At 41.9% G+C, this 25,867-nt stretch overlaps 2 protein-coding genes across 5 annotated transcripts in view; both read left to right on the top strand.

The window, feature by feature from the left end:
• pex6 (peroxisomal biogenesis factor 6) overlaps positions 1–9,893 on the top strand; it is a 30,970-nt gene extending 21,077 nt beyond the window's left edge. For 3 of the 4 annotated variants that reach the window (XM_079238227.1, XM_079238228.1, XM_079238226.1), the window contains 10 exons: positions 909–1,114; positions 1,203–1,264; positions 1,537–1,645; positions 1,716–1,832; positions 3,147–3,224; positions 3,413–3,552; positions 5,023–6,390; positions 7,259–7,713; positions 7,837–7,945; positions 9,211–9,893. In XM_079238227.1, coding sequence (XP_079094353.1) covers positions 909–1,114; positions 1,203–1,264; positions 1,537–1,645; positions 1,716–1,832; positions 3,147–3,224; positions 3,413–3,552; positions 5,023–5,159 — 849 coding nt within the window. In that variant the 3' untranslated portion in view covers positions 5,160–6,390; positions 7,259–7,713; positions 7,837–7,945; positions 9,211–9,893. Of the gene's footprint in view, positions 1–908; positions 1,115–1,202; positions 1,265–1,536; positions 1,646–1,715; positions 1,833–3,146; positions 3,225–3,412; positions 3,553–5,022; positions 6,525–7,258; positions 7,714–7,836; positions 7,946–9,210 lie in introns of those variants that run through there. The other variant, XM_079238225.1, reaches the window with a different exon arrangement.
• A 2,820-nt stretch (positions 9,894–12,713) lies between these two features.
• Positions 12,714–24,308, top strand: LOC306774491 (putative ATP-dependent RNA helicase DDX5). Its single transcript, XM_079264540.1, is given in 14 exon segments — positions 12,714–12,869; positions 16,205–16,385; positions 16,484–16,580; positions 16,668–16,801; positions 16,930–16,995; positions 17,084–17,225; positions 18,763–18,923; positions 19,044–19,216; positions 19,290–19,400; positions 19,912–19,973; positions 20,051–20,110; positions 21,578–21,799; positions 23,494–23,873; positions 23,875–24,308. Coding segments are annotated over 14 exon segments (1,902 nt in total). The 5' UTR covers positions 12,714–12,828; the 3' UTR covers positions 23,947–24,308.
• Positions 24,309–25,867: the final 1,559 nt, after the last annotated feature.

The raw sequence follows: 25,867 nt of genomic DNA, 5'->3' as shown, positions 1-25,867 counted from the left end.
CTGCCAGGCTAACGAGGCGATACCGTCCCACCGCGAAGAGCCGTGCTGAGCATGCAGAACCAGGATCAGCTAGGGCTGGCCAATCGAGCGTCTCTGGCGTTGCAGCGCTGTGCTGTAAACTCCTCCCACAGCCGCTTTGCTTTCATTCAGACACTGTTGCCAACTTGGAGACTTTCTCGCTAAATCTGGAGACTTTTTTTGTTAAAAGCGACAAATCTAGCAGCTTTTACTGGAGTTATTAGAGACTTTTCTGGTGTTTTGGCGACTGACTTGAAGGTACATATTGTTCTGCAGTTACTGTAAGGAAGGAGCAGCGGGAGCCTCTCCCGTCCTAAAGCACTCCCAGGCGGCCAGTCTCAGTCGGCTCCGGCTGCAGGTCAATGTAGAATAACTGCAGTAGGTTGTGGAAGTTCACCTAAACATAGTTTATACCATTGTCAGTGACAACTGGCTGCATTATTTTCCTATACATAGTTCGGCCAGTTAAACGCTGTAATATCCCTCCGTTACGGGGCGTTACCATAGCAACGCGTTAACCAGCTGGTTCAGATCTGCCGTCTTTTAACAGGTGAATGAGAGAAACGCGCTGCACCCTGACAGCGGTTGTTTGGCATAAAACGTGCATCCAGACCAACGTAAAATAGTTCCTATATAAGCGGTAAAAGCGGATTAAACAACTCGGAACCGTACATTAGACAGTTATAATGCACGACACGGAGTCTAGAACACCACGATGCGCAGTGTTGTTTATAAATACTGGATAACTTTGTTAAATAATCAAGATCTCAGTTTCAGTCAAAATAATGGTGATTATAATTTTTGTCATAATCAGCCCTTGGATCAGGGTCCGGCTTCTGGTTTAAACTGCAACCAGTCCTCGTGCTGTTTCCTCCATGTCATGTGATCAGATCCCCAACGTGCGCTGGGAGGATGTTGGAGGTCTGCAGCATGTGAAGAAAGAGATCCTGGACACGGTTCAGCTTCCTCTGCAGCATCCGGAGCTCCTGTCTCTGGGCCTGAGCCGGACCGGAGTCCTGCTGTATGGACCACCTGGAACAGGGAAGACCCTGTTAGCCAAAGCTGTGGCCACCGAGTGCTCCATGACCTTCCTCAGGTGGGTTCTGCCTGTCGACTAGCTGCTCGTCTGCAGGACCAGGAAATGCTTGTAGCTGGTGGTGACGTGTCGTGTGTTCCTGTTTCAGTGTTAAAGGTCCAGAGCTCATCAACATGTACGTGGGTCAGAGTGAGGAGAACATCCGAGAAGGTTTGTTCAGTTTTTTCTTGCACCTCCTGCTGGTCTGCAGCTCCTGCTGGTCTGTTGGTCTGCAGCTCCTACTGGTCTGCAGCTCCTGCTGGTCTGCAGCTCCTGCTGGTCTGCAGCTCCTGCTGGTCTGCAGCTCCTGCTGGTCTGCAGTTCCTGCTGGTCTGCAGTTCCTGCTGGTCTGTTGGTCTGCAGCTCCTGCTGGTTTGCAGGACTACATGAAGGTCAGCGTTGAGCCGTCCATGTGTTTACATTTCTACATGTTGTGTTCACAGTGTTCCACAGAGCGCGCTCAGCAGCGCCGTGTGTCGTCTTCTTCGATGAGCTGGACTCTTTGGCTCCCAGCAGGGGGCGCAGTGGAGACTCTGGAGGTGTGATGGACAGGTCAGGGGTCAGTTAGATCTTCATTTTCTTCAGCCTGGTGCGTTACGCTGACCTGCATCTCTGTGTTCAGGGTCGTGTCTCAGCTGCTGGCAGAACTTGACACGCTACAGTCGTCTGCCGGCGTTTTTGTGATCGGAGCCACAAACCGTCCAGACCTGCTGGACCAATCGCTGCTCAGACCTGGCAGGTGTGCTGCCTCTTCACTCTCACACACTCACAGGGGTGTTTGCACCACATCACAACTGTTATTAAACCTAAATTTACACATTTTAAATAACTTACCAGTGACCTGCTCCACCATCTAGTCTCATATTCTTTTCCTTAATGCTCTTCTAGTTAATTTGTATGTTGTTTTTATCCTTTACTGCCTTAATTTTAATGTTGTAAAGTTTCCTTCAGGGTCTGAAAAGGCAGTTTTATCGAACAAATATTATAATTTAGAATATATTTAATTATAAAATTTTATAAAATCAAACTGATGATTAAAATAGTATTTAACTTACTGCAAACTAACTAAAAAAAACCAAACAGCATAAAAAATCAGTTAGAAGAAAAAAAACAATGGCATAAAAATATGTCGCCTTCGTACTTCCATACATTTCCTTCATTGGTTGTTAAGTCAGTTCATCCACTAGGAGGCAGTGCTGAGTTCAGAGCACTGACTCCACTTCGTAGTTTTAATGCATCACTGTGAAACTGTTTACAACCGTCCAAAACACCAGAAGAAGAACAAACCCACAAAGATTTCTGCTTTTCGTCTTCAGGAGCTTTTTATTTGGCAGTTTCCATGTCGTCGTCTTCCTGTTCCTCTTCTTCTTCTCTGGTTGTTCCTTTCGCTGGTTGCATCTCAACTTTACACCTCGGCACTCTCCCTGGTGGATTTGTGATTCTGTGACAAAGTCTGTAGTTGCAGTTAAAACTCTTAAATCTCATGAAGCTGCAACAGTTCTTCCCCTTAAAACAACCTTCAGTATTTACTGACATTGATGCACAAACGAAAACCTTTACTGATGCTTTATTTATCACATATTCTAGTCAATAATGTTCTGCAAAAATGTTTGCTTTATATTTGCTCGACTTTACCATGTTTTTAGTTATTGCTTTTGGTTGTTTTGTTTGTCCAGGTGACAATGACCTACAAGTAGGTTGATATCCAATTTTGTATAAACTATTCATTTCCGGCACTGATATCAACCGATACAGACATTTATGCAGTGAGTTGTGCCAAACATACAGAAATATCTGGAAAATTATACATGACACCTCTTATATTTTGTCACTTTGATTTAGAGGGGACTTAGCTGAAGAGTTTAATATAAAATATGTGCATAATTACCAACAACTTCCATTACTGCATTTTAATACCGATATCAGCCGATGATATTGGACATCTCTACTTACAAGAACTCTTTTCTCCCCATCCTGAGTGTACATATAGCAAATAAAGGTGTTAAATCTTGATCTGAGAGTGAAGGTTAACTGTCTGAATGTCATATGGCAGGTTTGATAAGCTGGTCTACGTTGGAATCAGCGAGGATCGAGTCACTCAGCTGCAGGTCCTGCAGGCCGTCCTCAGAAAGTAAGAACCACCTGCTCAATGTTGCAGAATTGCTAGATGGAAAAAGACCATTTAAAAGTTGAAAAATGACATTTATTTGCAAAGTGCAAGAACATTGTGTAGAAGAAGATACAGTTTTTAATTTTACAGGTTATTGTGTGAAACATCAGGGCTGTAGACATTAGGAACATGTTTAATCTGGTCAACAGGTTCCAGTTGGACCCTGCGGTAGACCTGCAGGAAGTGGCGGATCGATGTCCAGCTCGTATGACCGGCGCTGACTTGTATGCGCTCTGTTCAGATGCGATGACGGCGGCCATCAAGAGAAAGATCGCTCTGATCGACAACAGTAAGAATACAGGCAAATCTTCTGAGGCTGGAGGAGAATTTTACAGTTTTTCCCCCACAAACAGGCTTCTTTTCAGTCATCCACTCTGTTGGTACGTCACTCAAAAATCAAACGTCAATAAATTAATTAAAGCAGGATGTCACAACAGTAAAAGATAAAGAAAGTTTCAGTTGTTAGAGTTTTTAAACAACATAAAATTCAAAATACTAAGCCCCGGTAATTTCTATGAACATGCATAACGGCCGTTAGCTATAGTGTCCGCTAGCCATAGCGACAGCTAGCCTTAACAACCTCTAAGAATAATGTTCGTTAGCGATAATGTCAGCTTGCTTTAACATCTTTTAGTCATAACTTAGTGGACTTCATGTTATGTAATGCATAATGTCCATCAGTGAAAACATCAGCTGGTCATCACATCAACTAGCCATAACAAGTGCTATACATAACTTCAGGAAGTCATAATGTCATCTAGTCTAATCGTTCGCTAGCCACAATTTCTGTCATCCATAACATCTACTAGTCGTAACATCCATTATCTATAATGTCCATTAGCCATAACATCTGCTAGACATCATGTCCATTAGCCGTAACATCCAGTAGCTATAACATCCACTAGCCATAACATCCGCTAGCTATAAAGTCCATTAGCCATAACATCCGCTAGCCATAACGTCCATTAGGCGTAACATCCAGTAGCCATAACGTCCATTAGCCATAACATCCATTAGCCATAACGTCCATTAGGCGTAACATCCAGTAGCCATAACGTCCATTAGCCATAACATCCATTAGCCATAACGTCCATTAGCCATAACGTCCATTAGCCGTAACGTCCATTTGCCGTAACGTCCATTTGCCGTAACGTCCATTTGCCGTAACATCCATTAGCCATAACGTCCATTAGCCATAACGTCTATTTGCCGTAACATCCATTAGCCATAACGTCCATTAGCCATAAAGTCCATTAGCCGTAACATCCATTAGCCATAACATCCATTAGCCATAACATCCATTAGCCATAACGTCCATTAGCCGTAGCATCCATTAGCCATAACATTCAGTAGCCATGACATCCGCTCGACATACCATCCGCTAGACATAACGTCCACTAGCTATAACATCTGCTTGCCATACTGCCCGCTAGCCATTACGTCTGCTAGCTATATCGTCCGCTAGCCATAACGTTTGCGAGCAATAATGTTAGCTAGCCATAACGCCTGCTAACCATAACGTCTGCCAGCCAGAGGCTGTTGCTATAGTTCAAGGCAGTCACTCATCCATGTGGGAACTTGATATGTCACAGTTCTGTACTGAAATGTGTGTAACTAGTATATTAATTAAAATAATCATATTTATCAAAGTTTATCTGATGAGTATAATAAATACAGCTTAAGTTCATGCTTTTTAGTGAAGATTCAGTAGAAAATCTATTGCCCCAGCTCAAACCCTCGTCGTCCTCCTCTTCCTCAGGTCTGGACTCAGAGAACTCGCCAGTCCTCCTCTCCATGGATGATTTCTCTGCAGCGTTGGAAAACTTCAAGCCGTCTGTTTCAGACCAAGACCTGCTGCGATACCAAAACATTCAGCAGAAACTGGCTGCAAAGTAAAACCGACTGCTTACCGACAGCCAGCTGGATGTTCAAAGAGGACGAAGACTCACCTGAAAGTTTATTTAAATAGAAAAAGAAAAAATCTTACAATATCTAAGAAATCTTTGCTGTAAAATACTGTAAATGAACTTAAGTGATGTAAAAATGAGATCATTTCTGAAAATGTACACATAATTATTAACAAATTAAACAGATTGATAAAGTTTGTGGGATCCATAGAGTATAGATATATAAGATGGGTGGAGCCATCTTGACCTCACCTGCAGGTTTCTGAAGACCGGAATTTAAACTTGGTGGTTGTTTCTCACTGTCGCCATCTCGGCAGCATCATGTGTGTCATTGCTCTGAGAAAATACAAAAATGGGGAAGCGTTGGAGCCTAGGGAGGCTGTGAGCGGGGGTGGATGATTCCAGAGGTGGTAATTCCTGGTCTAGCAGCTGTTCCCACCAGTCACCAAACCAGCTGAATTTAATGAGCAGAGTTTATTTACCAGGTAAACGAGCCTGTTAGTGTAAACACCTGTTCTAAATGTACACGTAGATCCAGAAACATGGCAGGACTTTTACTTTCTGGACCAGGAGTTGCCACTTCTGAATGATTGACACCCATCAAACTCCAAGCTGCCTCTAGCTAGTAGCTAACTATGCTAACCCAGCGTTAATGGAAGCTAACCAGCCAAAGGAGGTGGCTGGGCGAAAGCTGTTAACTGATAAAAGCTATTAAACCTACAATGTTTTTTGGCTGGAAATGTTCATTCTGTTGTAAATTAGGCCTTTTTAACAAGGGTCATGAGGTCATGCGTTCCCGCCACAACAACATAATTATCAATAACTTGCTGCTTATTATGGGAGAAACTTAACAGACACAAAATATAAAGAAATTTCCATAAAGACGATGGACTACACGTACTGGGAGCCGCCGTGTTCCTAGATGGCGTCACCATTTCCAGTCAAAACTTCTCAGACTTGAGTTCTGAGGACAACTGGAGCACAATCTGACGTCTACCATTGTTGTCGTTAAACTACAAACCCCTGGTTTCCACTCTCACTGCTGCAGGAAGGACCTGGAGCTTCTTCATGCTTTGGGTGCAGCAGTCTGTCTCTGAAGGAGCTCTGACGGTGTTCAGGGAGGAGGAGGACTGTCCTTCATCATGGAGGAGAGCTGAGCCATCCTCAACCAAAAGAGGAAACTGTCTCCTGCAAATCCGTCTTCCGTCCAGCTGAAACGGGTCTGGACGTCCCCCGGTCGCCGTCTGCCTTCGGCTGGTTGCTGCTGATGTTTGTTGTCTCTGCAGATTACAGTTGATTAGTTTGTTTTGATTACAGATTAAGTTTGTTGCACATTTTTTATCTTGTCTGTCCTTTTGTTTCCTTCCTTTACATCTGTTCTTTATGTATTTCTTCTTGTAGTATTGAAATAGTTTACATTGTTTCGTAAATACTGAGGTGATTTTAGCAGCCTCGTCAACTTTTCCATTCACATTTTACTTCTTCTTTACTACTTCTTCTGTTTGACTCTTTTCCTTTGTTTCATTTGTCATGTTTCGGCATTAATATATCAGGTAATATACCAGCACTAATAAATAAGAATACAAATAATACAAAGCATTTGAAGTATTAAGCAGCCACATAACATGCCTCCCTTGGTAGAATGAATCTGTTCGGCACAGTTTGGTAGACAGATTCTTGTGATGCTGGACGGGACGGTTTAAAAAACAAAATAACAATACAAACATTTGGATTTGATATTAAAGACTCAGATTTTAGTCCCAACACAGTCATAGGATTCATCCTGCAAGTCTGGTGAATGTTTTTCTTTTGTTAATCAGAATATTCGACAAACTGAAAATAACGCTGAAAGAGATTTTCCTCTCAGTTTTGCTCCATTTAACAGCCTCTCGAACGTTTTATCCCACTTTTATTCTCAGAATCAGAAACATCAACCGGTCTGTCCACTTCTGTAGAAATTACCGGCCACTAACCGCTGATCATGACCTTTACTCAGTCGCACATCGTTCTCTTTATGATTATGAAGAACAAAGACAGCCTGATGTTTAGTAACGACTTCCTATTTTTCTGCGCTTCCTCTTTCCACAGAGCGTCCTACCTCTTCCTGAACGCACGCTCAGATCCAGATGAAACGGAGCAAGAAGCAGGTAGCTTCATGACAGCTAAATGGCAGCAGCGTCGGAGGGACTGTACTCTCAGCCCGGCAGCGTCGAGGACAACCACGGCGATCTGGACATGAAGGAAGAAAACATGGTGGACATTTACGTCAGCGCAGAAAGCCTGAGAGTGTACGACAGTCCCTGGATGGAGAATGCATCCACCAGCCCAGCAGGACCCCAACCCGCAGGTATCCACGCAGCATGTTTGGCTTGCTACAGGAGTGCACGACAGGGACTGAAGGGGACAAATCGATCTGATTGACTCTCTTTAAGTGTCTTTTGTCAGAAAAATCTCGGTGAAGAGGAAACCCAGCAGAGGTTCCGTCTCTCTGCATGTGCTGTGTCTTCTCCTGCTGATCATCATCGTCTGGCTCACAGTCAAAAGTAGCTTTTCCACATTATTACTTCAAATAATGACAAATAAAGTCACTTTGTGTTCATAAGACGATTCAGGAAAAAAGAAAAGCCTACATTTTAGTTGTTTTGCTGCCTTTTTGTCTCTTACAGTGAATAAAGACAAAAGCAGCTGGGAACGGGAGAGAGAAGAGTTACTGTCTAATAACACTCATCTAGCCAACAACACTGACCTCAGATGACGTGTGGAGGAGACTCAGCGGTAAGCAGGATAATGCTTGTTGTCTTTTATGCATACGTGCACGCTCGTAAGTAACCAAGGAGGTGGGAGAGCTTGGATGTCTGTGGAAACGTTCTCCAGCAGGGAGAGGACAATAATCCGATTAAACCAAACATATCGTATCTGAAACATCCAGTTTCTGAGACCTTTCTCAACACTTCATGGTAGAAAGTTTCTGATTTAGTCTTCTATCCCTGACAGGAACCAGGAAGTAGAAAACTACACTAGAATCATTTAAAAAAAAAAAAAAAAAGATTCTGAACCTGCAAAATGAAAAACTACAGGAATATTTAACAGAATAGAAGTTTAAGTTACGCTGCACCTCTTCCATCTTGCTGACCGTTAAACTGCACTGATTTCACCTCTTTCACTGAGAAACCGTGTCTTTTGTTAATAATTCTTATTTTTATCTTTTACTGCTGGTTTTATTCCTCCAGGTCCGAATAAATGTTTAGTTTGATCATGTTTTGTTTGAATGGACGGGTTTTATTTGGACCAGGAAAAGACTTTGCATGAAAAAGATTTGGACTCATCTCTGCGGTGTTTCTTCGGTTGGGCTTTGAAGGGTTTATTTATTGTTTTATTGTTTATTTATTTCGAACAGTAATTAGATTATAACTCAAACATGAATATAAAACGACAAAGCAAGCAAATCAAGAGGTTACACATGTGATGCAAAAACTAATATATATATATATATATATATATATATATATATACATATACATATATATATATATATATATATATATATATATATATATATGTATATATACATATACATATATACATATATATATATATATATACATACATACATATATACACATACATACATATATATATATATATATATATACATACATACATACATACATACATACATATATACATATACACACACACACACAATCTATATGTTCGGAAAGGAAAGGAAAGGAAAGGAAAAGGGTTCGTTTTGACTACATTCATAAGATTCAAAAGACTTTTATTGTTAATTCACTGTACGTGTTGGACGTACAAATGGACTGAAATTCTGTTTCTCTCTCCTGGGTGTTGGGAAAGGTAGAAGTAAAGTAAAACGAAACAAAAACATAAATAACAGAAAGTAAGATAAAAGCAAAAGTCATACGTGCATATGTTGTATTTCTACAATACATGGAAGTAGTTTGCAGTTAAGAGTTAATAAGCTGCATTTCTGGATTTGTGTGGTTGAACCTGTTTAAAATGTGTTTTTTCTGTCTCAGGAACCGGCGGGTTGAAAACGGTGAAGATGAATATTCATTTGAGTTCCATCAGCAAGAAAAGGATGTTTCATGTGTTTTCACATTTGGTTTCAGTTAAATACCACATTTCTCTTACAGATGTGGTCATACAGAGTAGCTGCTCCATCTGAGATTTGTTTTATTGAACATTTTTCATATAAATACATGAAGACATGTTTTTGGATTGAAGAACTCCTTCAGGACTAACGACAGCCAGATATCACAGCTGAATTGGTCTGCAATGCCTGCAAACACTGCTTTCAGAATGCAAAGGGGAACTTTTGCACCTTTTAACCCGACTAGCAGTCATGCTCGCTCCTGCTTTGTCTTGTTTTTTTATTGAAATTTCAAGATTCATTTCCATCTAAAGCATTTTTATATTCAAACCATGAGGGTTACTATTAATCTGTATGTTATGTTTATTGATTCAAACTTTTTTCCACCATTTTCTGTCCTTCTTTTATGGATTAAGTTCATGTTCTTTATGAATAATAAAATAGTTTCTCAGGATTATGTTATTGGGGTTAAACGATATGTTACAGAATGAGTGGAGACCTCTTTAGGATCAATTAAATGTCATGCTTGTATGTAGGATTTGTGATATTTCCCAGATAAAATGGCATCTTGGTGATTGTTGTGAGTTGTTTGGTCACCAAATACAAGAAAGTGCAAATGCAGAAGAAAGAAATGCTGAAAATTGAGGTTTAATCAGAACAAATGAAGAAGATAACAAATCGGATCAGACTGACATCTGCACCACAGTACGTACAAACAATGACGATATTTTATGTAAAACCAAAATTTTGATCATTTTTGGTGCTTTGTGTTAACTGGTGATTTAGAGTTGGCTTTAACTGTGACTGTCAGTAGCTGCGTCTCTTCCTGGTAACCAACAATGCAAACTCTGGTACCGATCCGGTACCATCCGATCTGGTACCGATAGCCTGTACTGATGCTGAAAAGGTTGCTTGTTATTACGATCGTGATAAAACAAGTCCAAAGATTTTTTTGTCAAAAATAAATTTTTATTAACAAAATAAAGTGCTGAACGGAGGAATTAAAGCTTCTTTGTTTAAAAAAAATACTAAAACAACAAAAATGTAAAAACAAAAAGTGTTTTTTCATTTTTCAAACTTGATTTGTACAGCACTTTTCATACAAAAGCATATCAAAGTGCTTCACAACAGAAAAATTAAAAGTTTCACACTTAAAAAATCACACACACACACACACACACACATTACTCGGACACATCCCAACCCTTCCTCTGACCATTAATAATTAATAGCAAAATAACAACTAATAACTTCAGGATTCTTTCATCTATGTCTGACTTGATGCTATTGTGAGGAAACGACATATGGGGAGTCCGTCCATGTCAGGAGTCGCCCCAGGAATGACCAACAGAGATACAGCCAGAGGGAACACCCCGGCCGGGGTCCACACCGGCAGCCATATGGCTGCAGTGCAGAACCCCTACCAACACTCCCACCAGGATGACCCCGCCACAACGACCCCGTCGGTCAAACAGGTGCAGCCCCCGACATGGAGGATCCCCATGAGGGAGAAGAAACACTGTAGCTAAAAGGTTAAAAATATAAAATAAAGACACACAAGATAAAAATAACTAAATAAGTTTGTAAAACAATAACTAGAACAATAAGATTAAACCTAAGGAATATGTACATACACAAAAAGTACATAAAATATGTCAAAATTAGGTAAGACATTGATGTATACAAGATTAAAAATAAATGTACTTATTTAAAAATAGACAAATGAATAAGAAAAGAAAAATTCAATTAAAAGTTAAACTAAAAAGGTCTTCAGCCTCTTTTTAAAAACATCTCCAGTCTCCGCGGCCCTGAGGTCCTCCGGCAGGCTGGTCCAAAGCCGAGGACCATAAAACTGGAACGTGGTCTCGCTGTATATTTTGGTTCTGACTTTTGGTATATTTAAAAGGCCGGTACCAGAAGACCTCAGGGTCCGCCAGGGCTCATAACTTAAAACAAGGTCAGATAAATAAGAAGGCCCAAGACCATTAAGACATTTGTAAACGACTAAAAGAACCTTAAAATCAATCCACGGGAAGCCAATGCAGCAATTTTAAAACCGGTGTAATGTGTTCCCACCCTCTGGTCCTTGTCAGAACTTGTGCCACCAAGTTCTGGAGTAACTACAAGCTGGAAGTACTCTTCTTTGGAAGACCAGAGAGCAGGGAGTTAAAATAATCTATTCTACTAGAAATAAAAGCATCTCTGTACTGGCAAGAGAGAGAAATGGGCAATGTTTTTAAGATGACAAAATCCCAACTTTGTGACATTTCTGATATGTGGAATTAAATTCAGCTCAGAGTCAAGTAAAACATCTACATTTATCACACACTGAGAGGGATGGAAACCTCACAGCCTGCATGAAATAATCTCTCTCTTGTCTTCGGGACTGATAATTAAAACCTCAGTTTTTGTCCTGGTTGAGCTGTCAGAAATTCTCAGCCATCCATGACTTGATATCTAAAATACAGTTTAAAAGGGTTTAATCGGCTCTAGGTCATCGGGAGACACAGCGATGTAAAGCTGCGTAGAGCTGTGAAAGGTAACGACGTGTCTCCTGAAGACGTCCCCAAGGGGCAACATGCACAGATTAAAAAGTATTGGGCCTAGATTTGATCCTTGGGGAACCCCACACTGGATTTCATATGTCCTGATTTTTATCATACAAATGTTTGAGACAAATAGTCTCAATGTCAAATTAGCGAAACAAAAGCAAAAGCTGCAATTGGTTGGCTCTTATTCAGATTCTTTGGCTTTTCCCCCACAAAACTCAAGAAAAATATCAGTCTCGTCATGTATTGAATGATACCGACACTAGCGGTATCATATTGAACAATACCGATGACCCTTGGTATAAACACTATTGATAGTTGGATTGATCCATCCAGCCTTAGTGGAAGACTTAGTTCTTAACATATGGTGTTTAATTAGAGGTGTTGGTTTGGTCTCAGACAGGCACAAGTCTGTAAATTGTAAGGCTGCATGCGAGCTTTATGTTACCGTAGAGTGAATTGGCTCATGGACTACAATGGCAGCTTTTTTTTGTTGTTATGAAAAGGTACTATCTTGTTGAAGCTGATTAAACTCTTTATTTTTTTATTTATCCATTTGTTTACATATTCCTGTGAAGTAAGTCTATATATCATTGACCATTATCCTGACCAGACAGTAAACAGATGATGTGGGGGTAAAAGGTACATTATGTCCCGAAGTTTCGTACTGTGGAAATACTAAACATAAAAGAAAAACTAAACACAATTAATTCAATTACGCAAATGAAGGGTTAAAATATTGTAATTTAATGTAATAATTTCTCTCATTCGTTCATTCATTGCATTGCAACGTTTAAGACGAAATACTACCACTGTTTTTGCACATAAAGTAGTGCCACGGGGACGCGCATTAATACAAATGTTATCCGCCTTCTTTTGACTTCATTTCCGCCTCGCCAGACGGACTTCAGCCAGCCGGCATTTTATCTCCACCGAGCCGCGACCTGTTTCTGCACAAACAGGCGTCCCCGTTCCCCGCTACAGCCTGCTAAACGATGCCTGGGTTTTCAGACAGAGACCGCGGCAGAGACAGAGGGTAAGTTTCACCTCCTTTTGCACATTTTTCTGCTAAATGCGCCGCCGAACATCCAGACACCAATGGCGACGCCGCCGCGCCGTGCAGCAGATACAATCGCATCCATATGAGCCATTCAGCATTTCTGGAGCTTGTCGTGGAGTTTAACCATGTGCTGTTGGGAACCAGTTGGTTTTATGCGGCCAGCTGTGATGGAGCAGAGGCGTTTGTTTGCTCTGTCTGCTGGTGATAAAATGGCAGCAAACTGGTTGACTCCTCTTATTTCTGGCCTGCTGACCAGGGTTGCCAGGTCTGCTTATAATAAGCAGACCTGGCAACCCTGCTGCTGACGCAGTTCTGTCTCATCTGGCGGATCGTTTCTCACACTTGTGTTTGTTTATCCTCCATGTTGTTTATAAAGTAGGTCGTGTTGGCTGGAATGTGTGTGTGTGTGTGTGTGTGTGTGTGTGTGTGTGTGTGTGTGTGTGTGTGTGTGTTTCCATAGAAAGGCCTCCTTCTGACCTGATTGGTATTTTAGGCGGCTCCACGTGAATGTTTGCAGTTTACAGCTATTTATTTATTTATGTATTTATCTTCTGTAAATCTAGTCAGACTAGTCAGGTAGGACCCAAACCCCCTTATTGTTTGTTTATTTCTGCTTTGGTAAAATCTAGATGTGATAAATGTAAATATAAACATGTATAGAAATCGTTCACACACACGTTGTGGTGTTGGAAAGTGGTGGAAAACTCTCAGCATGTTTTCATTGCATTTGATCAGAAACAGAAAGACTTTTATTGCCTTTTCTTTGAACAATTCACAGACTAGGAACTTGTAATAATAAAAACACTGAATAATATAAAAGTAGAAATACAGCTATTTTACAAATAAGATAAGGGCCTGCAGAGAAATGAACATATATACTTTTTTTTGTTAAAAGTATATAATAAAAGTAAAGGTAAAAGTAATTTCGGATCATTAAACTGATCGATGCAACTGAGGTGTTAATATGACACAACTGTTGAGAAATGTCATTTATGTCACTTTCCTCTCATTTAGTTTGTTTTCAGATTAAAACTGTCCCATAAACATTGTGCACATTTTGTGTTTGCTGAGCAAGAAACAAAAGAATTTAATTATTTAGTGAAGTCTGGAAGCTACTTGTTTTATGATTAATTAATTTTCTGAGCTTTATTATATGAAACATTTACCTCTCAGGCCTTTAGGCAGTGGTATAAAGTCCTGTTTCTACCCCATTAATTCTACACGCCACTATGTCAAACCATTTATCCACAAAACTAAAGAACGGGACAAAAACAACATTTCCTGCTTCAGACACACTTATTACATTCCTGGAAGAAACTGTTCTTCAAACTTTTAGTTATTTAAAATGTTGTTTTTTTTATTCTCATATGAGTTGACTTTGCTTTAATTTCTCTGTTATTAAAGCAGAGAAATATTCTGTTCTTGCAGACGGACACCATCTGAGTATTTACTTTGTAGATAAAGTGAAGCTCTAAAAATACTAAACTAAACTTACTGGGAAGTTAATGTTTTGTTGTGACTGGTCCGGTTAAACAAGCCGCATGAGCTGTTAAAATGCACCCGCTCCCTCCATAACGGCTGTTTTTTTTTTCCCGTCTCTCCTGGTGGCATCAGCATTTTCCAACATTACGTCAGGATTCATCAGATGTTGATTTAAGTCATTGCACAGGCCTGCCAAACAATGCAGCGCCATATTTATTTATTTATTGGCCTGCTTGGGTATGCGTGCATGAGAAAGCCGGGATCTCCACAGACTCGTCTTCAGCAGGAAAATGACAACAAGGCTCTTCCAGTCCAGGAGGCTGCTGCTGTTCGGTCCGCTTTACCTGGTCCGCTTCCAGGGATCGTATGAGTATGAACACCAACCGCGCCCTGATGTGGATCAAAGCCGGGGGTCTGGGTCGCGCCCCTCTTCTTCTTCACTTTTCTTCTGTTTAACAAGATTCATGACGTTTTGTTTTCATTTCCAGTAAAAAGGAAACAAAACAACAGAAAATATGTCTGAAGGTTTATTCTAACGTGTAGAATGACAGACAGAACCAGCAGACCGCCTCCCTTCATCCAGCATCCTGGTTCTAGCTGGTCTCCATCCTGGATCAGAACCAGCAACAGAAACGTCTCTGGCTGCTGGACGCCGGGATGGAGAGAACTTTCCTCCCAGTAAATCCTCCTGCAGGGCTCCAAGATGAAGATCCTGACCAGTAAAACACTCGTCCTGTCCACAGAAAGACAGGAAAAATTCTGCGAGCGTCAACATCCTCCTGCAGGACATTTAACGTGGTTTTACCTGAACTGTGTTTTTGCAGGGGTAGCATTTTTAATGATATGACGTCGTCCAGGCGCTCTGGTCGCTTACGTTAAGTCTGAACGCAAACGTCAGGAAAGACCTGCGTAGTCAGACCGAAACCTCCAGTTCTTGGTGGGAATACTACAAAGTTTCCGTGGCGTCGTGCGAAGAAACCCCAGCAAGACCACGGCTGTGCACCCTGTTCCCTACGCAGTGCCCTGCATGGTGCTAACGCCATTTTCTAGGGGTGTCTGAATGTCCAGAGAGACAAAAAGTAGTTCCCTCAACATTACCCACAATACATCTTGAAACATAGTGAGCATCAATGGTCACTAAACGGATCAATATAGACCACAATGCATCGCAGGAGCTCAAGATGCCGCAAGTGACACAAACGTCAAACCAGTTTAAAGGAAAAACTACAGAAAATTCATTTCATGTCTTTGCTGAATAAATATGCAACAATGAATAAAAGTCAGTTTAAGAAAATAAAAAAAATTTCACAAGTTTGGATTGCATTTTGAGCAAACATAGACTGTACATAAAAGATAGGCGGAGCCTCCGTGACGTCACCCGTAGGTTTCTGAAGAGCTGAATTGAAGCTCGGTGGGCGGTTCCTACCATCACCATCTTGGCAGGGGCATGTGTGTCGTCTCACCCGGAAAATACAAATATGGGCAAAGAGGTGGAGCTGAGAGGGGGCTGTGAGCGTCATGGTGGATGATTGACATTGAGCGAACTCCGAGCTTTCTGTAGCTAAGAGCTAACTGAGCTAACCTGGAGATAACAGGAGCTAACCAGCTAACGGAGGTAAGCGGGCTAAAGCTAAGTCACGTTGTTAACCGGCTAAAAACTGTGGTTGTTCTACGTTCTTCTGACTTGAAGCGGGAGATCGAGTACTTGTCAATCAAAAGCAGAGCTTTACTGGTGTTGAACATCGGCATGGACCTTGTTGTGATAATTGTAATATGACTGTTGTCTCTAATAATGCTCTCTATCTGCCTTCTGGCTTCTCTAACGTTAGGTATGGTGGTGGACCTCCCCGTTTTGGTGGTGGAGGAGGCGGCAACCGGGGCGGCCCCCCTCCAGGGAAGTTCGGCAACCCTGGCGAGCGGCTGCGAAAGAAACATTGGAACCTTGACGAACTTCCAAAGTTTCAGAAGAACTTCTACCAGGAGCACCCAGATGTCACGCACAGACCAATTGTAAGACACAGCTTTTGGAAATGTTTTCTTCTGACACGTAAACCCGGTTCAGACTGCCGACCAGGTTGACACGTTTTCTTATTCCTCCCCAATTCTAGCAAGAAGTAGAGCAGTACCGAAGAAGTAAAGAAGTGACAGTCAAAGGCCGAGACTGCCCGAAGCCGATTGTGAAGTTCAACGAAGCTGCGTTTCCAAGTGAGTACGATTCCCAAACATTTCAGGGTATTTTAGAAAGAACGGGGAAACTTTTAGAAGTAAAACTGGAGCGGCTTCTTCCTTCAGGCTACGTCATGGATGTGATTGTCAAACAGAACTGGACTGAACCCACTCCGATCCAGTCTCAGGGGTGGCCTGTTGCCCTGAGCGGGAAAGATATGGTGGGCATCGCCCAGACCGGGTCTGGGAAGACTCTGGCAGTAAGTGCTCTCCAGCTGCCCCCCCAGCCAAACCTCGGTGTGGTGGTGGACCTTTTAGACACACTCGTGTACTGTTGTTACTGCAGAAGTTACGCATCAATCTCACATGTTACTTTCCCCCGTTGTAGTACCTTCTGCCTGCTGTCGTGCATATCCAGCATCAGCCGTTCCTGGAGCACGGAGATGGACCCATTGTAAGTGCTATTTCGTCAAAGTACGACTGAATGAGGGGAGTTTTTACTGGATATAAAGTTGTTAAAGCCATTTCCTTTCTTCCGGAAGTGCTTGGTGCTGGCGCCAACCCGCGAGCTAGCTCAGCAGGTGCAACAGGTAGCCGCCGAGTACGGCAGGGCCTCACGCCTTAAAAGCACCTGCATCTACGGCGGTGCGCCCAAAGGACCGCAAATCAGGGACCTTGAGAGAGGTATGCTTTCTTGATTGCTCTCAGCATATTCACTACTGGTGATACGCCATTTTGTGTGGCATTTCCAGGAAATGTAAAAATCAATAAAGTAAAACATAATATAGTTAATAATGTTCCTGCCGGGTCTTACAGAGTCTTACATTTACAAACCTGCATTTAATTTTGTAAAAAGTTCTTAAATTAGAGCATTTAAAAAAAAAAAAATTTTTTAATAGAGGTGTGATTATGTCGGCCTGAAGTTTTAATCTTTATTCTGTGAAAACTTATCGAGGAAATATCTGAACTGCAAAGTGATGGAAGTAAACTGGCTTCCTTGCATTGAAGCCAATTATTACCGACTTCACGACAGAGAAATGATTTGGTAATGTCCAGCCTGACATACACGTGAACATTTTATTTACGTGCAGAAGAAGAGACCTGGCGGCGACTTGAAAATTTTGTGGATTCAGCGAGTAAAATATGAAAATATCATTTAATATTACATGACTGGACAAGGAGTCATTCCCAGCCTGGTTGGCTCGCGAGAAAAGGTCGTTCAAAGCTCAGTGGACATCAGACTGGGGTCAGTGGTGGGACTGGTTGTGGTGGGACTGGTACTAGGACTGTTGGTGGTGGGACTGTTGGTGGTGGTAGAACTGACGATGTGACTATTGATGGGACTGTTGGTGGTGGTAGAACTGACGATGTGACTATTGATGGGACTGTTGGTGGTGGTAGAACTGACGATGTGACTATTGATGGGACTGTTGGTGGACTGTTGGTGGTGGGACTGTTGGTGGACTGATGATGGTGGGACAGTTGGTGGGATCATGGCTTTGGGGTCACATGAGCAGTTGGCGGCCGTGAAATGGTCTTAAAGTTTTACATTTAACTTGTAAAACCCTGCAGGAACCGTGCATCACACAGAAACCTGTAACGCTGATCCCATCATCCCAAACGGAACTTGTCATGTGTTGGCGCCATCTTGGATTAATGGTGGCAAAATGTCAACGTAATAGAGGACCAGAGGAGGGCTGGAATCCTGCAGGGTTTCCATTTGTTTCTGCTCCAGTACACATGATTCAAATCAGGTGGATCAGACAGCTTATCAGGGTCTGCAGTGATTTGGTCGTCTGAATGTGGTTTGTTGGAGCAGGGAGACATGGAAAATGTTGAGGACGAGAGCCAAGGTTCCATCACCGCTGCTTTACACAAACCAGAGCATTTACTGGTCCGTTTGCGGTTCCGACGCTTGGTGTTGTTTCTGTTTGCGGTTCATCACCTGCATGTTGTGGAAAAATCCCGTCAACCATGAAAAGTTGGACACGTGCTTCCAAAAGTTAAGTTCAGGCCGAATGAAGTCCGCCTGCAAAGGTCTGGAGCCGGCAGGCGTCAAAGAAGTGTGCTACGTTCACAGCAACGTGTCTGGAAAATAAAACGATGGTTTTAGGTTCATTCTGACTCACAAAAAGCTGCGTATCCCTAATTTTCTCTGTGTGTGTTTAACGTCTTTGTTTTATGAAAAAGAGTTAAGTTTGCTTTATTGTTTGCGTTGAAGGTGTAGAGATTTGCATCGCTACTCCGGGTCGCCTCATCGACTTCCTGGAGTGCGGGAAAACTAATCTGCGTCGTTGCACCTATCTGGTGCTGGACGAGGCGGATCGCATGCTGGACATGGGCTTTGAGCCTCAGATCCGCAAGATTGTGGATCAGATTCGGGTGAGTGGTGCTGCTGCCTTGTTCTGAGCCGACATCAGTCTGAGATGAAATCATCATCATCACTGTTCAGCATTTTATCATAGGAAACACAGTCTTCATCCTGGTTTGTGTCCTCCCCAGCCAGACCGCCAGACCCTGATGTGGAGCGCCACCTGGCCCAAGGAGGTTCGTCAGCTGGCTGAAGACTTCCTGAAGGACTACGTCCAGATCAATATCGGAGCTCTGCAGCTGAGTGCCAACCATAACATCCTGCAGATCGTGGACGTTTGCAATGACATGGAAAAGGAGGACAAGTGAGTGGACTTGCGTCGGTACCGGAAGCGAGATTTATTTTCGCTCTGGTCCCTAACCTCGGGTTGTTTTCAGACTAATTCGTTTACTGGAGGAGATCATGAGTGAGAAGGAGAACAAGACCATCATCTTTGTGGAGACCAAGAGACGCTGTGATGAGCTCACCAGGAGGATGAGGAGGGATGGGTAAGGATTGGGGCTGGGACGATACGCTTTTGTTTCGATTGGATTCAGATTTGTTTGGGTGCCGATTCGATTTAAATTGCGATTCTTTGATATTGCTAATTTTTGCAGATTAAAAACAAAATAAATAAATAAAAAACTTTCTTTTTGCTCGTCATTTTCTTGCTTTCAATGAGGGGAAAAACAACACAGCAGCCAGACCATCATTTTGCTGCTATAACACCTAAGAAGACAAGAAAAAAAAAATCAATAAAAACAATCAAAATGACAAAAATTTTATAATGTATTTTTATTTGGAAAAAAAAACAAAAAAATTTTAATCGATTTTTTAAAATTAAGCAAAAATAAGATCCAGATTTTTGATTTTTCGATTTTCCCACCCCCAGTAAGGATCCTCATTCCTTTTATCTTAACATTTTTCACGTCTGCGGTGAAGCCAGGCCTCGCTGCTGCTGTGTTGCTGGTCTCTACTCACCACCAGCTGAGCTTCAGCTAACTTTTACATGCTGTGTAGGTGGCCTGCAATGGGAATCCATGGAGACAAGAGCCAGCAGGAGAGGGACTGGGTCCTTAATGGTGAGACTAAATGGAAGAGGACCCAGCTTTGCTCTGGGCTGATCTGTATGTCTGCTAAAACGCTCTTTTGTTTTCAGAGTTCCGATATGGCAAAGCTCCGATTCTCATTGCGACAGACGTGGCCTCCCGTGGACTAGGTCAGTATGGCATTTAACCGCTTTATCATCAGTGTCACACTTATTTAAAGAAAGTGCTTTGCTTTCTTTAACTTTTCTATGCATTTTCTGAGTTTTTCCTCACCTTAAGGTGGAGTCTTTGTGGCAGGCACTAGGCATGACAGTCCCAGGCCTCGAGAGGGAGAAGGAGGACATATTGGAATTGCTCAACTGGCTTGCCACCCAGTGGGCCTAGAGAGGTGAAAGCTCTTGTGTGCCAGTGATCTTCAAAAGGCTGAGTGGCTAAGCCTTTGACTTTGACATGTCGTTGAAATCTATGCACACATCTGTTCTCTGTCCATGGGTTTCATCAGAAAAATGCCATCCAGCCGTTTCCAACTCAAACATGAAAACGTAGCAGATCTGCTCGATGCCGTGACTTTGGGCTTGCATGCAGCTGTCTTAGAGAGCGCCATATTGCAAGTCACTTGTTTGAGATTTGGATCAATTATTCGGAGCTTGTCATCACGTAGCATGGTGTCAGCTTGTCCAAGCCTGCGGTTGGGTTGGTTCTCGTCAAAGTGGAGCTGGATTTCTTAAAATGGAGAGAGCAGTTTGGAAATATTTAGTCTGAAAATTGACGAGACCTGGCACATGTGTTGTTTAGGGGGTAGCGGGGATATTAGCTGAGAGGAAAGAGAATGAGACAGCTCAGACCAAAGTTCCTCCCTCGCCTGCATTTTATAGTCATGTCAAGACCTGCCAACGAGAGACATTTTCTCAAGTGAACACTGGCTTCTTGGAGTATCTTGCCTTGATGAAACTGATGAAGCGGGGGGCTGTTTTTATGCTTGTTTAGGGGTCCCACAGGGTTTAATGTTCGGACCTATTCTTTTTTTATTTTTCTTATTTTGAAGGGGTACCATTTTAAATTTGGTACTTGGTCTATTTTGTCTTGGCAAGACGTGCAGCGCGGCCTTTAATATCAAGCTTCTTTTGAGAGTGTACTGGGAAAAACCTGGACCTGCAAAAAATGCACCACTCAGTGGTCCTATATTGGCTCATGAGGAGGCCCCAGTGCATATCGAGGCCCGGCTGCGTAGAAGCTCCTGGATGTCACTTGACAATTTGTGGGGGATTTCGCTGCATTGGGAAAGGACTAGTGAATGCATACTCCTTTATGGTAAGACTTGAATCCATCTTTTTCTCCCTTGGTAACAAAAGGGAGATTGATGCCTTTGGATCTTTTTTTATGGTAAGCAACTGGAGTGTGCATCGTTTCTCTCTTCCCACAGTAGTATTCCCAGTGGAGTAGATGTATATACAAGCATATGCTTTTTTTTTTTCTTTCTTTTAACGTGTTTTCCCCCCCACAGCCTAATGACCACTTTGCCCCCCCTTCCAGAGCGTTCACAGTTGCTAACTTTTCCATTTGATCTGGCTGTTGTGGTGTGCAAAATCCTGTGTGGCCTCCATGTATTGTTTTGCCACACTGCAACACTTTCACAGATGTGGAGGATGTGAAATTTGTCATCAATTATGACTACCCTAACTCCTCTGAGGATTATATCCATCGCATTGGACGCACAGCCCGAAGTCAAAAAACGGGCACGGCCTACACCTTCTTCACCCCCAACAACATGAAACAAGCCAGTGACCTGATCTCTGTGCTCCGCGAAGCTAATCAGGCCATTAACCCCAAGCTGATCCAGATGGCCGAGGACAGAGGAGGTGAGTGCCTCCGTCAGACCTGGAAAAGGTGAATGTAGGGCTGCACAATTAATCTGGTTTTGATCATGAGTTTGGTGGCCACAATTAAACAAACCTGATCTTTTACATTCAGAAGGCAGCTCTGCTGCAGTCTCTGATAACTTATGTTCTCCACCAGCAGTCTGCCGACCAGCAGGGGGTGAAAACGTGGTTAAGGCTTCATTAAAGTGGAACTATTCTGTGCATTTCAGGCTAATTTATTTTTATTTCTGAGCCCAGAAGGGCTGGGATTGATGGAGTTATTGTCCCAAATTGCTTTATTTACTTCAGACCAACCCTCTCCGTAGGCTGTCAGATCAGCCTGCGGGCAAAACGAGTGGATTGAGACTCTTCCGCATTAAGCCCCGCCTCCCACCACTGCACTACATCGGGAGCGCGCACCGCACCTGCTTTCGCCGTCATTGTAACATCTCATAAACAGAAGGATTAGGCTGATATGAACTCAATAAAAAAACAAACTACAATGTCAACACATAGCATCCAGCCCTACATGTTGGAACCTGAATCAGAGCCTGAAAACGAAGTGGAAAACAGCAACCCACAGCAACGAATGCAGCAGGATGTCTCTCTTTGGTAAACTCACCAGCCATCGTTGGAAATAACTTTATCCCACGTTTTCCACCCGCCTGATGTATTTGTACATGCCCTTGTTAACCAGTAGAAGGTAACCAATCACCGAACCTTATCCCCCGGGACGTCACAAGGATTTCCAAGTAGAAAAAACTCTCTAAAACCACGCGTTTTTCGTCGCCATGGAAACCGAACAGAGAGCGTGCTGGAACTCAAACTCAAACATGAGTTTAAGTGGAAAAAAAAGTGTCGTTCACATGTCTGATGAGGTTCAGAAAACTCCAAAAACCATCATAGCACCCCTTTAATCTGCCTAAATACCAAGCACACATCTTTTCCCAGCAGCCAGTTAAGTATCGTTGGATTGGTTGGACGTTTCAGGTCTGCATTTTTCCTGTTGCAGGTAAAATGGATTGTTTTGATTAGACAGCTGATCGAGGTGGTAAAAAATACAAACGTATTTATAACATGTGACATTAAAATACACAAACCTGCTGCGGACTAAGTTGCTCATTAAATATGAAATAAGCAGCTTCATAGCTCAAAAATCAGACATCGCTGCCCGCATTGATCCCTCAAGGCTTCAGATGAAGCTGCTGGTGGAGGATGGAACGAGTTTTAGACTGATGAGAGCAAGTCATGTCGAGAATGGGGGGGAAAATACAGCTGCATCTAAACACTGGATAAGAAATATGAGATCCTTTACTGTAATTATTTCTCCAAAGGGGCGTGGCCTGCGCTGTATGGAAAATGTCCAGGGAATAATGGGGGAGCTGTAGATCTATTAATCGAAAAGTATGCAGATCTATCAAAAATATATAGATCTTGAGATAAATAGAAAAATATATATCGGTGTGTGTGTATATATATTGGTCATAATCGTGCAACCCTGGGTGCATGTCAAGCCTTTTTCATTGTTAGTTTACCAGTCATCCTGCGGCCCTGTTTTGGCCCTCGGGCCGTTTGTTGGACAGCCTTTAGTTACAGGAGACGACAGAAGCAAATGAACAAACTGGACACCTGGAAGAAGTCTGAACCCGTCTAATCCTCGTCTTCCTGTGCTTCTGGTCTGTTTCTCCGTGCAGGTCGTGGCAGGGGGGGAAGAGGTGGCTACAAGGACGACCGTCGGGATAGGTATTCTGGGGGTGGGCGGAGTAACTTTGGTGGGAGTGGCTACAGAGACAGGGACAGCGATAGAGGGTTTGGCGGTGGGCCGAAGACTGCGTTTGGCGGCAGCAAGGCCCAAAATGGCGGCAATTATGGAGGTAACGGTGGTGGCTCCGGTGGTAGCTATGGCAACAACAACTACAACAACGTAAATGGACAGGGTAATTTCGGTGGTCCACTAAACCAGGGGGGCTTTGGTAACCAGAGCTTCCAGGGGCCCCCTCAGTTTGGTGGCATGCAGAGGCCAGCTCAGAACGGCATGAACCACCCACCATTCCCATTCAACTCTCAGCCGCCACCCGCCACAGAACCAGCAGCCTCCACTGCCACCAATGGTGCCCTACCCCATGGCACCGCCGTTCTCACAGTAGATATGATGTCCCAACGTCTAGAACCAACATGACTTCCGTTTAGTCTCCAAATCTTGCAGTATGCTTATTATTATTATCATTAATATTATTATTATCCTTTGTACTGTTAAACTTTGATTTGCTTACAGCAGGGTTGGAATTATGACATAAATCCCGAGCATTAAACGGAGTCGGACACGTCTCCGATGGTGCAACTACGATTGCTGCACTTTCCCGTAACTGTTCTTTGCTACATTCCTCAGTAATTTATTTTTACTAGGTAATTCAGTGTTTTCAGTTTGTGCTATGTTTAACGTGATGTTATGAGGATCACATATAAAGGGTGCCTGTGACCCTTTTTAAATAAAATTTTAAAAAAAACAAACCATAAAGTGAGAGTCTGGTCCTGTGTGGTCTGTGTGGGAAGATTTTGTCTCTGGATGTCATAAAACATCAGGTGTGGTCTGAACTGTTTCAACATTCACTGTTTATAAGACGTTTTCACACCAGATACAATTCACTTTGTATCGCGGGGAAAATAAAATGTCAGCTTTAAATATTCATATCCAGCAAGAAGCAGGAGAATTAAATATTTTTAGCTTTCTGTTATTTATTGTTGGGTTAAAAAAAATCTCAACCTTAACAACAAACAGAAAAAAAAATGTTGGAGTGAAATTATTTTGCAAGGAGTTAAAAGTTCAGCACAAATACAGAAGACAAGAATGAAACTGAAGAACAGCTGCTTAGAAAAGTCTTTCCCAAAACAAAAGAACAGCAACGGCGTTCATAACGCATGAAGATGTAATGTTTACATAAAACTAAATGATTCTTTTTTCCTCATTTATAGGGTCAACACTTCATGTTGAGTTGCAAATGTTAGAAAGGGATACTGAACATGAAATAAACATTTGAAATATGTAACGTACTCATTTAAATGATATTAGATGATAAAATATTCTCATTTTGTAAAAAAATAAGGCAATTTGCAAATATTTTCTAATTCAACGTAGTTCACAGAATAAGAAAATCTGTCAGAATTAAGAAAAAAAGGAAAAACCATTTTACATTCTGTAAGGTTAAAATGACTCCTGTACATTAGGGACATTACATAACCATTAATATAAATAAAAGGTCATTATCGCATAAAGTTAAACTGTTTAAAACACTAAATATAACTTTTTATTTGTTTTTCATTTATGTCAAAGATTATAAATCAAAATAATTTATCCAGTGATTAAATGTAGGTTTTAATTTTGAATGAAATATGGATAATAAAAACACAGTAAAATATAATTAATTTTCTCAACAATCATTCTTTGATTTTCTGTTATAAATTTGACCGATGTGTCGAAATAAACCCTTTTTCTTCTTTAGTGAACATTTTGTACACAAATCCAGGGCATTTTATGCACTCTATTGAAAATCCTTTGACATAAGGGCAAACATTCATAGTCATCAGAACAGGTGTCGTATAACATGATCAGAAAGTCCAATATTAGGCTTAAATTTAAGTAAAAGGAATAAAATCAAATCAATTTAAATAAATAAAAAAGGAAAACCAATAAATAACTTGATAAATGAGATTCCAGTCAGTTACATTCTAGGGGTCGTTGAACATACACTACTCACAAAAAGTTAGGGTTATTTGGCTTTCAGGTGAAATTTATGGAAAATGCAATATGTTCATGCTACAGTGATATAATATCATAAAAGTAAGACATTTAAGTAGAAGGATGCACTACTGATTTCCTCATCTCAAAAAATACATTCAACACAAAAGGTAACAACAATGGTAGTTACACCACAACAAAAAATGTGAACGTCTCAATATCTGGTCATGTGCCCTTGAGCATCAATTACAGCTTGACAACGACGTCTCATGCTGTTCACAAGGCAACTTATTGCCTGCTGAGGCATGGCATCCCACTCTTCTTGAAGGGCA

Source organism: Telmatherina bonti (assembly GCF_933228915.1).
Source record: "Telmatherina bonti genome assembly, chromosome: 3".
Lineage (NCBI taxonomy): Eukaryota > Metazoa > Chordata > Actinopteri > Atheriniformes > Telmatherinidae > Telmatherina > Telmatherina bonti.
The sequence above is the reverse complement of the archived record's forward strand: the minus strand, read 5'-3'. Positions and strand labels throughout refer to the sequence as shown.